Genomic DNA, 17894 nt, shown 5'->3' with positions numbered 1-17894 from the left:
TCAAATATTTTTCCCCATGTGGACTTCAACCAGAGAGTTGCAGATACCTAGAGACTCAGGAACTGGGCCAAAAAATAAGTTATGTGTTCTAAATAATTTTTGTACCCTTCCTCCCTTGCAGATATTTGGAGGGATGGAACTAGTGATTCTGTTAGAATCAAGAAAAAGATCCACTATCTTTCCACTTACACCTAATTACTGAGGCATGAGAACCATAAAATTATTCCCCGAAATCCACCAAAAATCCAATTTTGACAAGTCTCCAATGGAAGATGGAATCCTGCCATGTAGTTTGTTATAGGATAAATCCAAGAGTTTTAAGCTCACAAGTTGGCCCAGTTGAGGAGGGATAGGGCCCGCGAGGCATTTTCCGTACAAAAAAAACATCTCCAGATTTTGAAGACCACCAATATGCCAAAGAATTGCACCACTAAGAGCACAACTACTGATATCTAGGAATACAAGGTTGCTCAAATTTCCTATCTCGGTAGGAATCACACCATCGAATGAATTGAACGACAAAGAAAGTGTTCTCAAATTCCTCAGTTTTCCAATATCTCTAGGCATTTTTCCACTTAAACTATTTTGATCTATAAAAAGAGATTATACATATTTTAGCTTCCCGTACTCACTAGGAATGCTACTTGAGAATTGATTTCTTCTGAGGTCAAGATAATTGAGCTTCATGAGATAGGCCAAATCCATTGGCAATGCCTCTGACAAAAAAATGTTATGGATGTTGAGGACTTCTAGGTTTCTCAATTTTGGCAAGTCCCCAATGAAAGATGGAATTATTGTTTTGAGGCTTCTGCGATCAGTGCTTTGTGTGTATAAATTAAAACCATATTTTAATTAATTATATAATAATAAAACTAATATAAAATAACCAGTTACAAATAAATAAATACAAAATAATTAAAATTCTTATTATATAATTAAATATTTCAAAATTAAAACCTAACATTATAAAACAATTATGACAGAGTTGGCTTCCATTCCCTTTACATCCCCTAACTCTATTTATTCATACCAATGAGATATGTCTTACACAATTACTGATCTATCTTGATGATGAGCCACGGTGGATGGCTCAAAACGTTGATGCAAACAATTATGGATGCGAGAACTATGTAAGAAAACTACAAAGAAAGATGGAATATTGCTATGTAGTATGTTATAGGACAAATACAACTCCCTCAACTCCCTCGAGTTGTACAAGCTTGCTCAAATTTCCTTTTTTGGGAAGAATCCCACCATTGAATGAATTCCCCATGAAATAAAATGTTTCCCAACCCCCCATGTAACACCCTCCTCCCACATCTACCCAAGCAATTGGCCAGCCGGGGTAAACATGTGACGAGAGGCCACTATGATATGATTTGACCTCCTAAGTCACGTTAAGGAAGTGGAACCGATGGAAACACACCATACAGACATTAATCATCAACTACAAGACCCTCATGAACCAATCCAATACTTTAGACAACTTGCCTTGGGGTCCCACTGAGCTTTTGGACAATTTAAGGCTCAGTTTCTCCCATGCTATAGGCATGAGTACGACCAAAAACCTAAATTCTCTCTCACAGGCTTGCCTGCTAGCGACCAGAGACCAAGACTGTCAGTGCTATGCCATCGACTCTGGGATTTGGGCCACTTTTTCAAGCCTAGAGCCTAGGTCACTGCCCATAATTGAACCATCTCTTCATATCAATAAAATAACATGGAAATGACAATACTAAAGCAAATACTCATTCAAGACCTTGAATGGACCCCTACTAGCCATGACAGGCATGTTTTCAAACATATTGCAAATGTGTAATCTATAAGTGTAATTAACAGTTCTGAGCATAGGGGTCTCATACTTAGCTGAGAATCGCTAAGAACCATTGTCACCTCAACACAACAACTGTCATTCCATCCATTAGGTCATAGATACATTGATCATTCAATTACGAGTAAAAACATGATGAGAGCCACTCATGGATGTTGTCATAAAAACACATACATAACCAACCTAATAGGGACATAATTATCCATGAAATCACAATCATATAAACCACATTTAGTCCATCATAATACTCTTAGAAATACCAGGAGAAATAACCTTTCATTGATGATGCAAAATCCAAACCCGGGATCAGATTTCCACGTTCCACCCACCTGTAGAATGGCTGAGCTAAATCTCTCTTCAACCATTCACCCCTGTGCCATATTCCAAGCATGAATGTGGGATCTCAGAGAACACATCAATCAAAAACCATCTAGGGCTTCCAGAGGCCATCCACCTCAACCCATCAAACAATGATTCCACCTCATGGACAGACATCACAAAACCATCACCAGATCGGTCTCTATCCCAGCCATCCAGGGATCCAAAGTGTTTGTCCAACCTAACTATGGGACTAGTAAATCAACCCACAACTTTTACCGAGCTAGAGAGAATATGTCCAACCAAGGCTATGTGACTAGTAACTCAACCCACCAAGGGCTCCAGAGCATTTTTCCAACCCAAGATACGGGACTAGTAACTCAACCCAAGTTGTTCCACGGCTCCAGAGCATTTGTCGAACAACCATCAAACAATGATTCCACCTCATGGACAGACATCACAAAACCATCACCAGATCGGTCTCTATCCCAGCCATCCAGGGATCCAAAGTGTTTGTCCAACCCAACTATGGGACTAGTAAATCAACCCACAACTTTTACCGGGCTAGAGAGAATATGTCCAACCAAGGCTATGTGACTAGTAACTCAACCCACCAAGGGCTCCAGAGCATTTTTCCAACCCAGGCTACGGGACTAGTAACTCAACCCAAGTTGTTCCACGGCTCCAGAGCATTTGTCCAACAAGGCTACAAGACTAATAACTCAACCCAAGCTAAGGAAACATGAGAACCAACCAAAAACACAACAAGGAAATAAACCCACAATCACCATGGATATCTAGGAAATGGCAAGGCTAGGAAATCCACTGTCAATCTCGTCCATCCTCCATGCCAATGACAGATCACAACCAAAAATCCACATGCATATGCCATGCATGCCAAAACTAGGGAAGGAAACATACACAAAACTCGATACCTGCTAGCAAATCTGATGTAGTTATTGATCCGGATGCCCTCTTGTACATTCCTGCCCTTTCTTTACCTTCTTACTCCAAGAATCCAAGCATACCACACCCTCCAAAAATGCAGCAAAAAAAACTCTAAGTCTCCAATTAGTTTCAATGAAACTAACAAATCCCAAACACATATAATCATAACCTCATAACATGGGATAATAGTCTTGATATCAAGAAAGTTAGTCAGCAAAGAAGCAACCGCTATCATAGAACTTTCACAAACTCGCACTTATAATACATTTCAATGCTTTGATTGATAAGGGCGCATGGACTGAATCCATCGCAATAGCAGAAAATATGAAGGGTGATTACCTAACCATTCGTTTATTAAACAAAATTCTCTTCAATGAAACATAAACAGATGCTGAGAGGGTAAAGTGTTTTTCTTACATGTCAGCAAGTAATTAGTACCAGTTTTGAATAGGCCTAAAATAATGGAGTTGTCTTTAGTGGGACATGTCAGCAAGTAATTAGGACCAGTTTTGAATAGGCCTAAAATAATGGAGTTGTCTTTAGTGCGACTTTTTTGAGATTCCGGTGATGGAATCTGGCGGAAAAAATTGAGGTTAAATCTTGATTTGTATTATTTAAAATTGTTTTTTAACTGCATATTTGGATTCAGCACCCTGAAAAACCTCTAGGACGCTTTGATTGCGTAGAAATCAGCTATCAAACTCGCGATTTCAATAAATTGCTGCCGGATTTTAGAGAAATTTGACCGGAAAAACCCATCCGAAAAGCTTCCAAAAAATTTCACTAAAGACAACTCCTAAAATAATTATATGTGACTGCAACGTCCATGTCACTTAATTTGCGTGTGCAAACAATGGTAAAAGAAAATGACATTTAGAGATTGAATTTGATGGATATTAGCTAATAACAACTAAAAATAACTACCTTATCAGATAAATTATTATAAATTTGTCCAATGCAAAAAAATTACCACTTACTTTTCATAAAAACCAAAACTGACCTTTTTTTAAAGTAAAGAACTGTAATTGGAGGTGATGAAGGCTTGACCTGTCGGAAAATGTGTAATTCTAAAAGCCTTTCTAAAAATGTAAAGAGCCGTAATTCTACGTGATGAAGCCTTGAGCTGTAATTCTATGTGAAAAGAATGTAATTCCATGTGATCAAGGCTTTATTGCATGGCAATTAAATTAGAAAGTGAATGCTTCATTGACATTTCCAAAATTCTTTTACAGGAAATTACTTTTGAAATCTGCATCTCCGGATGCGTTAATTTCGGTTTACCGACTTCACTCACAGCGATGGAACCTTTATTTGGGCCAATAATGTACTCGTATGATATTATTATATTTATCTTTTTCTTTTTTATTTTATGAATATATATTTTGATAGTGATTTTATCATATTAATTATTATAATTTTATTTATTGTTTTATAGAATTTTATAAATTAATTAAGTGTGTATGTTTTGGAATAATTTTTTTTTTTAATTTAATTATCAATAATTATTAAGTGAATAATATAAATTTAATTTCTATGTGATATTTTATAATAATCATAGTAATATACACAAATTAGAGGTTAAGATTTATATTTAAACTAGTTATGTTCTTTTCTATATTTTAATTAAATTGATTGCAATTATATAAACCATTGCTATATGAAATGAGTTATGATTTTTAGTATGTGGTATTGATAGGCCATGGTATTAAGAATATCCATTGTAAAATGGGGGTAAAATCAAGAACATAGATATGCTTGGGGTTTCATATATAAATCTAAGTCATATTTTCAACCAGATTTATCATTTGTATCAATGTATCCCTAAGAAGAAATGTCTCCATATTCTCATATCAAACAACTCCAACGCTAATCATATGGCTATTTTGGGTTCAAGGCTAAATCAAGGTGAACTTTGGTGGCATGGGAAAAAAGGTTATGTCACCCTTCCTTAATGGTTAATGACTAGACTCAAAAATCAAAGTCGAGGAATAATTCCTTATGGTTTAATGTAACATTTCGATGCTTTGTAAATTTTGTTTTTTATTAGGTCAACAATTATGAATGTGAATGTAAATAATTAATAATTAATAGTTAACAATGATTAGTGAATATACATTGTTCTGAATGTAAATAATTAATAGTTAACAATGATCAGTATACTGAAGAGGCATGTTTCAAAAGACATGATTGTTCATAAAAGGGTACCCACCTAAGTATATATATGGGACCCTCAGTTGTAACCAGATCATATTCTTCATTCATATATTTATTCAGTATATTCTTATTCCAAAAATAGAATCTTTCACTATGACATGTGTATATGAGTTGTCTATTCATTGCATACAAACTTTGATATCAATGTCATATCATGTCATGTAATTCAAACATTTCTATATAAATAAGGCTTGTGCTACAATGGATACTTACATATTCTAGATATTTTGAATATTTCGTCACATATAGTGGAATCTTGTTCATATTATAACATTTTGTTCATAAACTTCAATGTTAGAATTTTGTAGATGGTCATTGATACATACTCCATTCTGACCATATCCACTAGTTTCAATTTACTTATGTAAAAGCATGTATCTAAACTAAACTTTAACTCATTATCTTTTAATAAATTAGCTATTCTAATTCTTGTTTAAAAAAACATATATTAAAAAGTTTACAAACTTAAAATGGTATCTTATTAATTTGTTTATGAATAAAAATCTATGTTCTTGATTAGGAAATGGTAGCTTAAATCCATTATAAAGCAATAATTTTGTTAAATTTGCTATATCTATAACTATGTAATAATGATTCACAATTCTATGCTCTTATAAAAATATATAAATATATATAATGATTCACAATTCTATGCTCTTGTGAAAATATATAAAATCTAGAAATACTCATTATCTAAAATGTTTCAATTTCAGCGATATTTTTTTGCAAATGTAAATAAAGCATTGTTACTTAAAATCTCAAGTGAGACGTGTTAAAACTCAAAATATTACTTAATACTAATTTTGACACTGGTAATTGAAAATAATTGATATGTAAATAAAGTATTGTTAATTGACAACTCAATTCAAACGTGTTAAAATCAAAATATTAATCTAAGACCCGTAATGTTGAATCCTCCTCTCTTAGTAGTTAACACCTTTGATTCATGCTATGCTTAAAAATCTGTAATAAAATCATGTTTCCATCACTCGTGTCTGGATTTAGAATTGTTTTCATCATCGAAATGATGTGAACAAAATAAATGAAGATTTGCTTTTTAACACCTTGCCATGCTCCTCAACCAAAAGCTATGCATGACTCGCTCAAAACTTGAACTGCAAGGATTTAAAATTTGTGGGACTTGATTTACAACTGTCTATGCAAATATGAATGGATTGGACAAAATGAACCCAAATAAACATTTAGTAATAAAAACCATGTAACTGTGTTACAGGGTGTTAGAGGAGGTTTGTCCTCAGCTCCTAGACTACCTATGGCCCAGAGAGGGCGAGTTTAGGAAAATCTACCCTTCAAAGGAAGAGTTTTAGGAAGATCCACCATTCAAAGGAATAAAGGGGGAGATCTCAAACCTACTGGAAATCCTCGAAGTTTCTCTAAGACTTTGGATTGGAGGAGCATGGGGAATCTGTAAGCAAATCAGAAAGGGGGAGATCTCAAACCCACTGGAAATGCTCGAAGTTTCTCTAAGACTTTGGATTGGAGGAGAATGAGGAATCTGTAAGCAAATCAGAAAGAAACAAAAAAACAGAGGAATCTGAAAGCAACATTGACTCAGATGCCCTTTATAAGGAAATACAGAAAACAGAGTAAACTCAAGGCAACACCGATTCAGATGCCTCGGTTGTATACATTTTCACAACTTAATTCCTTCAAAATAAAGGAAGGGACTTCTAGGTTGGAAGCTCCTGCACATAGATGCTAAAAGAGCAGATGGATATGAATCTTCAGTCAAGATAGCTACCCTTCATCAAGATACACATCCAATCAACCCTGAACTGCCCGGCTGAGGATGAGAATGCCTTATTCCAATCATATCCCGCGGTCAAATGTGAATCATGAAAATTATTGCCTGGGACTGAAGTATGTTAGCATTACTACTACCTGGCGCATAGTAGGTCTTCGGACACTCTGCTCTTGTATACAGAGCAGAGCCACTAAGAATATATGCAGGGCTTCCTCCACTGGGACGTTGATAAGTCTGGGATCAATAATCTTCATAACTTCTTCTCTGTTCCAATTGGTCATCTTCTTCACCCACCCTGTGATGTTCATATCCTCTTCAAATTCGCTTTCACCCGTCGCCTTTTTGCCCGTGATGAGCTCAAGCAGAACCACTCCAAAGCTGTATACATCACTCTTCTCGTCCACTTTCATGGTGTATGCATACTCTGTAAATTCAACATCCAATCTTAAATGGTATGCTACAGCAAAGGCCAGTGGCAAAACCACCGTAAAATAAGCAATACGCATACTATGAAGCACTTTTGACTTCTATATAATTGCTTTTATTTATAATGCAGCGCTGCTCTGCCTCAGCATACTATGTTTATAATTGGCAATAACAGATCATGGACTTCAATAACAGACCATAGAATTTCGGAAAGCTAGCAGCTCAGTTAAACTTTCAGGTGACCCTCTACTAAAATTAGAAATCGACGACTTCAAAATTTAAAGATGAAACAACCACTTACCTGGAGCTATGTAGCCAAAGGTCCCTGCAACTGAAGACATATATTCTGACGTACCAGATTGATGCAAGAGTTTGGCTAGGCCGAAATCTGCAACACGAGCTTCAAAGTTGGAGTCCAAAAGAATATTGCCGGACTTCACGTCGCGATGAAGGATGGCCAGCCGACAATCGTGATGAAGATAGCTCAACCCCTGCGCAGTTTCCACTGCAATTTTGTATCTGGTGTTCCAATCCAGAGGCGTGGCATTGTTTCCATGAAGCAACTTCGCCAGGCTTCCGTTCGGCATGTACTCATACACCAGAAGATTGGTGTCATGGTTGAAGCAAAACGCCAGCAATCTAACAACATGTCGATGGCGGATTCTGCCCAGAGTTTTGATCTCTGCAGAGAAGCCATGAGCATTTGAAGAGCCTATCCGCGTAAGTTTTTTCACTGCAACTACTTCCCCATTGGGCATGATTCCTTTATACACAACACCCTCTCCTCCTTTGCCGATGACATTCTCTTCTTTAATGCATTCCACCACGTCATCGATTCCAAAGCTGAGTGTTTGGAAGGCCGTCATCTTCCATGGCCTGCCCTCGCTATCTTTCTTCTTAATTGTGACTGCTCGAATTGCCAACACCAACGAACAGAAGAAGAGAATTCCAAGCGCTAAGAGAGGCAAGAGAAGTTCAAGCTTGATGTGTACTCGGACGGGCAACCCTTTGACACTAGAATTACAGTTGCCCAACTGTTCTCCGCACAAGTAGTGGTTCCCTGCAAAAGAGCTTGCTTTTAAACGAGATAATAGACCGCCCTCTGGCACAAGACCGGAAAAGTTATTGAAAGAGAAATCCGCGGAGATCAAGCTCGCCATCAGGGTTGGAATTTGACGGCCATTTTGCCCGTCAGAGGCCATTTTGACCGTAAAAAACGTTGAAATTTTTTAAATGACCGTCGAGCATGACGTGTTTGGACGGGTGCAGAACGTATTTTTGACGGCCAAGTTATTTTTGAAAACGTTATTAATATTTTATATAACAACTGACACCTTTCCACTTCAACCTGGAACAGACCCTCTAATAAGTCCATCATGATCTTATCAACCAACAAACTTTAATTTCGAATCTTGGCCTGGAGATTTCAAAATCTGAAAATATCTACTGCAAAACATTGGAATTCGAACCAAGTGCTACTACGACCCTTAATTTTGAAATACAAAAAGCTTTCCTTATCAGATGTGACTTGCATTGTAATTTTATCTTCTAAAGTATAGGAGCTCCTAGTTATTTTGAAATACAAAAAGCTTTCCTTATCAGATGTGACTTGCATTGTAATTTTATCTTCTAAAGTATAGGAGCTCCTAGTTATTCAGTCTTGCCGTTATGCAACAATAATATTTGTAGAGTTGTATAATGCAGACAGCCAGAGGACTCTTAGTATGGAAGACAACTCTGTGAGTTTCGGCATAAGACCATGGCAACTTCCCGATCCTCGAATGGATTATAAGTCTCGACCCTGAAAATAACATTTATATAGGACTGTTTCTATACTTTTGCGTTTTATCAGAGGATGTGATAATCTAACATTTGAATTTGAAGCCGAGCTTTTATGATAAATAAACTCTTCCAACGGTTTGAAGAGTAGACACCATTGTGACAAATTTCCATTTAAATCCATTAGTTTGCATTTTATGTAATTTAAACAACGCTTTTTTTAATGTATTTTGACTAATATTTATTAAAATAATTATTTTTTTTATTAATTTAAAATTGGAAAAAGTGTTATTTTTTATATTAATTTTATAAAAAGTTTAGTTTTGGTTTTAGTTTATTAATAGATATAGTTATTATTATTTTGTTTGGAAAATTTAAATTTAGAAAAGTGTTTATTATATATATATTATTAATTATTTTAGTTTTTTTTATTGGAATAAAGTATGGCATGCTTTAAAGAAATTGTAGTTTTGTATGGTTTAAATCATTATTTTGTTAATGTATAAACTAATTTGGTATGTTTAAAAATTTCTTCAACTTTAAATAATTAAAACTTAATAAATACAACCTTTTTAAAAAGTTTAGTGTTTTCTTTATGATGTTTTAGTTATTTACATTGGGGACAATCATCACTAGACGCTATCCATAATCCAGGGTGACTTATCATGGTTATTCAAGAAAAACTAAGTCTGAGTTTGGATTTCACTCTTACCAAGTATGTCTTGGGCTATTAACCTATTTCCTTACATTCCATGAAATCAAACTCTTAGCCAAACAAAAGAAAGTTTAAGACATACTCTAGAACTAAAAAGAAAATTGTCAGCAATTCCCATTTATAAACACAAGTATTTTATAAAATTTGTAAGAAATGTGTATATATTTAACTATCACTGTCGTTTATGTTTTACTCTATCTATCACCAACCAGGTGTGTTACTTAAACACATACTTGTAATAGTTTATGTGGCTTAAGCATTCAATAAACTGAAATCTAATTTGTTAATTGTACAATTTGACCATCAAAATGAAATATGTTTTACTCTATCTATCACCAACCAGGTGCGTTACTTAAACATATACTTGTAATAGTTTAAGTGGCTTAAGCATTCAAGTAAACCAAAATCTTATTTGTTAATTGTATAATTTGGCCATCAAAATGAAATAAATCTAAAACATTACTAGAAACTATTTATTAACTTATTAAAATTAATAAATGTAGAAATGGTGTTGAAGAACTCAATTGTAAACATGAAAATAATGTAGATATAGATACTTACAACTTTCACAAAAACACCTATAGCCTAAGGAAAAACAACCATGGAAAATGGATATGAGACCATTCAACAAAGGTTATTACCTAGTTTCCTTAAATATATGTCTACAAAACTAAGTGATCAATAAGCATCTATTCTATAGAGACTTTATAACAAATAATGTCATTCATATATATATATATATATATATATATATAGATATATATATGCCCACAAAAAAACAAATTTGGCTTGGTTTAAAATGTCTGGTTCATGATGAGATCTCATCAGATGCTTAATCTAGTATGATTGAATTCTCATAGGTGTCACTTAGAAGGGACAAGGGGCATAAAACATATCTATTTCATACTCCTTAAAAGGAATGTCATTCAATAACTCACAATTCGTTCATTTGATCAGGGTAAGTTGGATTAGAATCCAAGTCCAATTAGTTGCCTTGAAATCCAATGAATATGCATCTATCTCTTATGCAAACAACATTAAAATTCCCACTTGAATGAAACAAACAATCAATCCATGAGGGTGCTAGTGCATATCGAACCTACTTAGCTAAAAGAAAAAAACCTCTTCCTTGTCATAATAAATTTGGACCATATTTCTTGTTGCCATTTGCTCTCCCTGAATGTAAATTCCCACTTGAATGAAACAAACAATCAATCCATGAGTGTGCTAGTGCATATCGAACCTACTTAGCTGAAAGAAAAAAACATCTTCATTGTCATAATAAATTTGGACCATATTTCTTGTTGCCACTTGCTCTCCCTGAGTGTATTGGCCACCCACCTTTATTGGATTATTTGGGCCAGAGGCTTGTCACAAGGGTCAGTGACTCACCACTCACTTATGAAAGTTATCCTATGTCAGAATGTCATCTATGGAATAGATGAAGTGTCACTTTGACTACAATCTACACCATATATTGAGTGTCTCAACATATCACTTAAAAGTCGTGAAAGATATGGCTCATGAAGAATAACACCTACCGCCACTTATGAAATATTAAAACACTTTAATACACTGTACTTTATTCACTACAAACTCTCTATGGTGGACCCCCACATTGATTCCAAGTGATTATGATCGTGGAGAGGATGCAGAGGATAGTCCATCTTATAGTTTTACTTTGTTGGTCATGTTATACGTCCCATAAGATCTCCTTAGTAATATTTCATATATACAAATGCTATGGCATGTATGAGTAAGGAACATTTGATTTCAGAATTATGGAGATTTTATTGTCAGTGTTCCATATAATTTCCCAACAAAATTGAGAATTCAATAAGTCGTTTCTGTGTTATGGTCATTTTGTTTTTTTGTCTTATGATAGATATGTGTTTTTAATGAAACCTTTATTAGTGAAGGGTTAATTTATTATCAAAACATCATCCTTGAAGGGCAAAATTTTAAACATAACGTCTTTTGAAGGGCGACATAAAATCCTAAAACGTCAAAAAAAAATTGTATGATGGGTAAAGAGGAATCCAAATTCCAGCCCTGCTCGCCATTGCATCAAATTCTTTGGAAATGCTCCCGTTGAAGTGATTTCTGGATAGGTTTAGAGAGTAGAGAGATCTTATCCTGGTGATTTCCACTGGGAGGGGACCGCTGAATTCGTTCTGACTAAAATCAATTTCTGTCAGATGAATAAAGTTACCAATATCCTTAGGAATCTTACCAGAAAGTCTGTTTTTGCTGAAGTGGACAATTTCAATCTGGCTCAGACCACCAATGTCTAAGGGAACTTCCCCAGACAATCCGTTTCCTGATAGTTTTAAAGAGTTTAGATTGGGCATCCTTGTGATTTCCAGTGGGATGGGACCGCTGAATTCGTTCTGGCTAAGATCAATTTGTCTCAGAGAAACACAGTTACCAATTTCCCTGGGAATCATACCAGAAAGCTTGTTTGAGCTGAGATCAATGTATGTCAGAGTACTACAGTTGCTTATCTCCCTGGGAATCATTCCCGAAAACCTGTTTTTGCTGAAATCGATCTGTTCAATTTTACCCAGACGGACTATATCTGAGGGAACATTACCATACAACCTGTTTGCGCTGAGATTAATGTATGTTAGAGCACTACAATTGCTTATCTCCCTGGGGATCATCCCCGAAAACTTGTTCTGGCTGAAATTGATCTCTTCAATTTTACTCAGTTGGCCAATCTTTGCAGGCACAATGCCTGTTAATTGATTTCCATCGATCAGGAGTTGCCGCAAAGCAGATAATTTCCAAATGGACGAAGGAATAGAGCCACTCAAGCTATTGTTGGAAATTATCATTGTCTGTAGCTTAGATGATACATTATTACTTACGTCCCGTATGCTCCCACTGAGATTATTGTTGTTCAATTCGATCACAGTCAGCATGGGTAAGTATAGCAAGCCTTCAGGAATCGAACCATTCAAATAATTTTGCCCCATGTAGACTTCAACCAGCGAATCGCATTTGCCGAGAGAGTCAGGAATCGATCCGACAAATGAATTATTTGTTATATCTAATATCTGTAGCCTTCTGCCCTTGCAGAGATTCGGAGGGATGGAACTACTGAGCCTGTTGGAATCAAGACGCACTTCTAGTAGCTTTCCACTTACGCCCAGTTGCTGAGGCACGAGACCTATGAAATTGTTTCCCGAAAGCCACAAAACCTCCAAATTTGGCAAGTCCCCAATGAAAGATGGAATCCTGCCCTGTAGTCTATTATAGGACAGGTCCAACATCCTCAACTCTCTTAGCTCCGCGAGTTCCACGGGTATTTCACCAGAAAGACTGTTATAAAATAGATACAGGAATTTTAAGGTCACAAGCTGGCCCAGTTGAGGAGGGATAGGGCCTGTGAGGCGACAATAGGACAGATCGAGTTCTACAAGGTTGCTCAAATTTCCTATCTCAGGAGGAATCCCACCATCGAATGAATTTCCCCACAAATAAAGTGTTTTCAAATTCCCCAGTTTTCCAAGCTCTCCGGGTATTTTTCCACTCAAACTGTTTGCAGCGATTGAAAGATATTCCACACTTTTTAGGTTCCCATACTCACCAGGAATGCTGCCCGAGAAGTTATTTCCTTTAAGGTCAAGATGGTTGAGCTTCATAGTGCAGTGAATGAAGATATAATAATTAAACACAGAGCATGATGATATTTATTTTTAAAATGCCAGTAACCCATTTAATATAAACAAAAACAAAAGGCACGAAGACCTCAATAGACTTGGAAATAACACAAGTCAACTGTTAGTCTTGGTATGAACTATTATTGCCGAGCCATTCAAAATATTATCTTTCAATTGTTAGTCCTTTGATGGATGGAGTTTAATCTTTCTTCCTAATTTTTTATTTTATAATATATTTTATAATAAAATTACAAATAAATTGAATTTTTATTAAAATATTAAATAACAAATCATAAAAACTATATGCCAAAAATAAGACGGTTTATAAAATTCTCATTAAGACAGTGTCTCAGACTGTCCAGACTCCCTTCTTTAACATCATAAGGTCTGTCTTGAAATGCATGATCTTTTCCTAAAAGTCCTCTACTGGAAATTCTGGTGCCTTGTTGAATTATTTTGTATCTTTCTGCACCAGATGCTCAACTATCATATCTCTAGCTTGAACCTTTGACCGACTCTCCAAAAATGGCTCATCTTCCATACTATATTTTTCATGTTCATCATACTGGTTTTCCATCATTGGCTCCTCATTTAAGTCTCCTTGAATGTCTTGTTCCTGGCCTTCTCCACCTGTGGGGACAATTTGTTGTCCATCCTCTTTGGTTTTCAAACATGGATGCACTGGTGGACTCTTATTTACACTTGGTTGCTCATATTCTTCATGGATGTCCTCCTGGAGATAAGAGTCTACCATATTGTTAGGAAGAATTACCTCCTTCCTTTCCCCATGTACTTTGTCAAGCTGACTAATTATCATTGGCTTGTCCTGCAAGTCTCTCTGAATAACATTGTGTTGTTGCTCACCATATGTACTTAATTGTTCGGATCCTTCAAATGAATCCTCGTGGTTTGAAAGAATTTCCTCTGGTTCTATCCTCGTTGCCTCCTTCCTATCACATGGACATGAATAGTTAAGTGCCCAAGATCCCTTGCATACAAAGCATAGGCTTTTCCTTCTTAGTTCATTCTTGTTGTCCCCACAAATCCTTGTTAGTTCCTCCTTGGTCAACTTCCTTTTAAGTAGTTTGATGTTCTGTTTGACCAGCCCCCAACTAGTTCATAGGCAACAGGTGATACAATTAGCTCCTTCCTCCAAATGGCCAACAATTTGGACCTCAATTGTTTGCAAATGACCTTATCTTCTCCTAAGATTAGGGACATGACCTTTAGCATGTTTGTTTTGACAAATTTTGGATGTGATGTTGTAATGTTGGTGTAAAAGCATTGGAGCCTCTGAATGATTAAGTCATCAGATTCTAGATCCAACATAATTATAACAAATCTGGATTTTTGCATGCATTTTAAAATTTTTCACCTCTGAAAGAAAGTAAGAAGGTTGATATTGTCTAATCCTTGGAGGGATCCTATCATTACTCGAAAAATCTTCCTCATGATGTCATCATTGTAGGGTGGTAGTAGTGCTGTCAAGGCTAATATTTTACTGAGACAAGTGGCGACTGTGAGTTTAACCTTTTCACAAGAATACTCCAGGAACCTAGGCTGTATCAAAGTACACATGGATGGATTAAAGGCCCAACTTAACCCTTTCCAATATGATTTCTCTGTGAGACATAAAGCTATGTATAATGTGTCTAACAGTAGGAGGACATCTTCTAAATTTGTTCTCTACATTTTTGATCCAAGTTCAAAGAGACACTTGCTTCTTACATCTTCCTTCCGGATATTCTTTGACTGTTGAAGGATAGCATGGATCTTCCAAGAGAAAGGCCTATTGTTCTACTCTTGCTTCTAATATGGAAGTTGTTGCCATTTTTTATTAACTTAAGTATTGCAGCCCAGAGGACCAACAGATGTACTAATATGTTGATTCCTAAGGCGTTTCCAAAAGTAAATCCATGACATTATGGCTTGGCATCAATGGATTTTAACCCTTCATCTTCCTTCTCTCTCCCTGGCTTTCTTCAATAAAATTGATTTACCTTTGAATAATTATTTCTAGCAATAAACTTTTGCAACAACAATATTCTCCTGAAATAATAACCTTGATTTGGATCTTCTATGTGGGGATACCACTCAAATATAATAGGAGCATTAGCGAAATATTGAAATGACATCTCCATGCAATGTCACTACCCTTTATTTTTCCTTTACAATTATAAGGTGGCACCTTAAGGTTTGAATCTCCTCTTAGGTGGTGTCTTTGGCCTCATGACCTCCCAATTCCTACACAACGAGTGTATGGTCCTCGACTATGTGCTTTTTATTTTTTCTATACCATTAGCACTAGTGATGGACCGATGGCCCACAAGCACTAATTTGTTGACTGCATGGCACAGATCTTCGATGCTCTTGCATGATTGGCCTCTTAGTCTATGCAAAATTGTATGATCCTTTGCTCTCGACTTTGTGTTTTGTGCAATGTATATGTGGCTTCCACGCATGAGAATATGGCATGTCCATGTATTAATGGACCTCAGCCTACCTTCTACTATGATAACTTTTGGGCCAAACTCATGCGCTATGGATGAATGGGCTCTCAACTCGTGGCTTCACAGTTATCTACGTAGGGAATGCATGGATTGCACACAAAGATCAATGTTGTCATCTTCCTCGTTTGCACAACAAATGATCCTGCAACATCTGATTTCCAGCTAGTGTTGTGTAACGGGCACTTCACTCCACCAACACGGTATTAGCAGAGGAAAGCCTACAATCGATTGCATCTCGAACCTCCAACCAACAAATCATTTAATAATTCTGCAACCTGTTCAAGTTTGGAATCTTGTATGGATAACCAATGCCAATAGTGTTGATCATCTCCCTAAACAATGTCTAAGTTCCTTGCAGATAGCTTCTGTAAGAATGAATTCTTCCAGGCGTATGAGTGACAACATCATAAATCACCCAACAATATGATACCTATGGCTCCCTGGTGCTGGCAGCTACCCACGAATTTTGCAATGTTATTTGTTCGTGGCTTCGGTCAGTAATGGCTTGCGTCCTTCTCAAAATTACTTTTGTCTTGGTGCTCTCATGTGATGGATTTATGCATTATGGATGGTGGTCCCCTCATATGTATGCAGCTCCTAATCGTTTGATCAACCCACTGTATATTGATACTGTAGAAATTCCCACTTGTAGATCACCTGATAATGAAATACACTAAATCAAAATACTTGATCTACTTCTACAACCAATTTAGCGGAAGCTTAATCGAATATGAGCAACATCAATAAGAACACATATAACTGATATGGAGAAATCAATCACACTTAACACAAAAGATATAAGTAGGGGAAAGCACCAGCCTAAAACCCCATCTTTGTAGTATCATACAAGTGGAAATATAGCCAGTGTTACAAAAAGAATCAGCTCAAAAGTTATCTTGCTCTCTCTGCAATACCTCTGCTGCTCATAGACAGTCAAAGGCCTCTATCTAACCTCTGGTTTACCCTCCAAGCCTCCTATTTCTTTGCGAAATTCTGATTGGGGTCTAGTGCAGCCACTTGTGTGAATTGGCCTCTTCACACACTCACTAACCTCTGATCCAACTGCGAAATCCTGAAGGAGATAAATCCTTCTCATGGATGAGCTTCCTTTATAGGAAAAACATTCATCCAACTGATAGTACACTGTCCCTTCTCTAATCTCAACTAGTTCTCTGTCTGAACTGACATGCATGAGTTATTCATGAGAGAATATTCAGTTACCTGAAGAACAGCAGCGATATGCAAGCATGCATTAACTAACTGAACTCACATTAATTTAAACAAGCTGTTTAAATCAATCTAACTGGACTTGACTCAGTTAACTGAGCCAACTAATTACTACTCAAATTAGAACTCATCATTATCTCTTTAACTGATGGATAAATTCCTCAATTAATAGAGAAACTGTTGCATGTCCTCACATAGACTTCATGTTTGATTTTTCACAACTAATTAACTCATGGTGAATTGATTAACTTATTTTCAAACAACTGTTGAGTTCAAATTTGAATTTTACTTCCTATTTTTAGTCCAGGGACTGACTAAAATAGGACTCCATCCTGAACTTCTAAAAATAGAATGCTATTTTTAGCACTTCCATTTTTCATTCCCTGTTGCTCAATCCAGCACTGGTACCCAAACTGCTATTTTTAGCAGTGCTATTTTTAGCATTTTCTTGTTGCCATTTTCAACAGATACCACTGTATAATTTGATGTCGTTGAG

General features: G+C 36.1%; 1 protein-coding gene across 1 annotated transcript; it reads right to left on the bottom strand.

Moving 5' to 3' along the window:
- Positions 1–6763: 6763 nt before the first annotated feature.
- On the bottom strand, positions 6764–13643 carry LOC149172365 (uncharacterized). The gene is made up of 4 exons (XM_089426296.1): positions 12598–13643; positions 12425–12525; positions 7804–8667; positions 6764–7500 (listed from the first exon to the last, which is right to left on the bottom strand). Exons 1-4 carry the CDS (start codon positions 13641–13643, stop codon positions 7175–7177), a joined length of 2337 nt encoding a protein of 778 aa, XP_089282422.1. The 3' UTR covers positions 6764–7174.
- Positions 13644–17894: the final 4251 nt, after the last annotated feature.

This window comes from Pinus tabuliformis, chromosome 4_2, assembly GCF_031772625.1.
Source record: "Pinus tabuliformis cultivar Carrire ecotype Pingquan chromosome 4_2, CPIR1, whole genome shotgun sequence".
NCBI classification, from domain to species: Eukaryota; Viridiplantae; Streptophyta; class Pinopsida; order Pinales; family Pinaceae; genus Pinus; species Pinus tabuliformis.
This window is presented reverse-complemented; position numbering and strand designations above follow the sequence as displayed.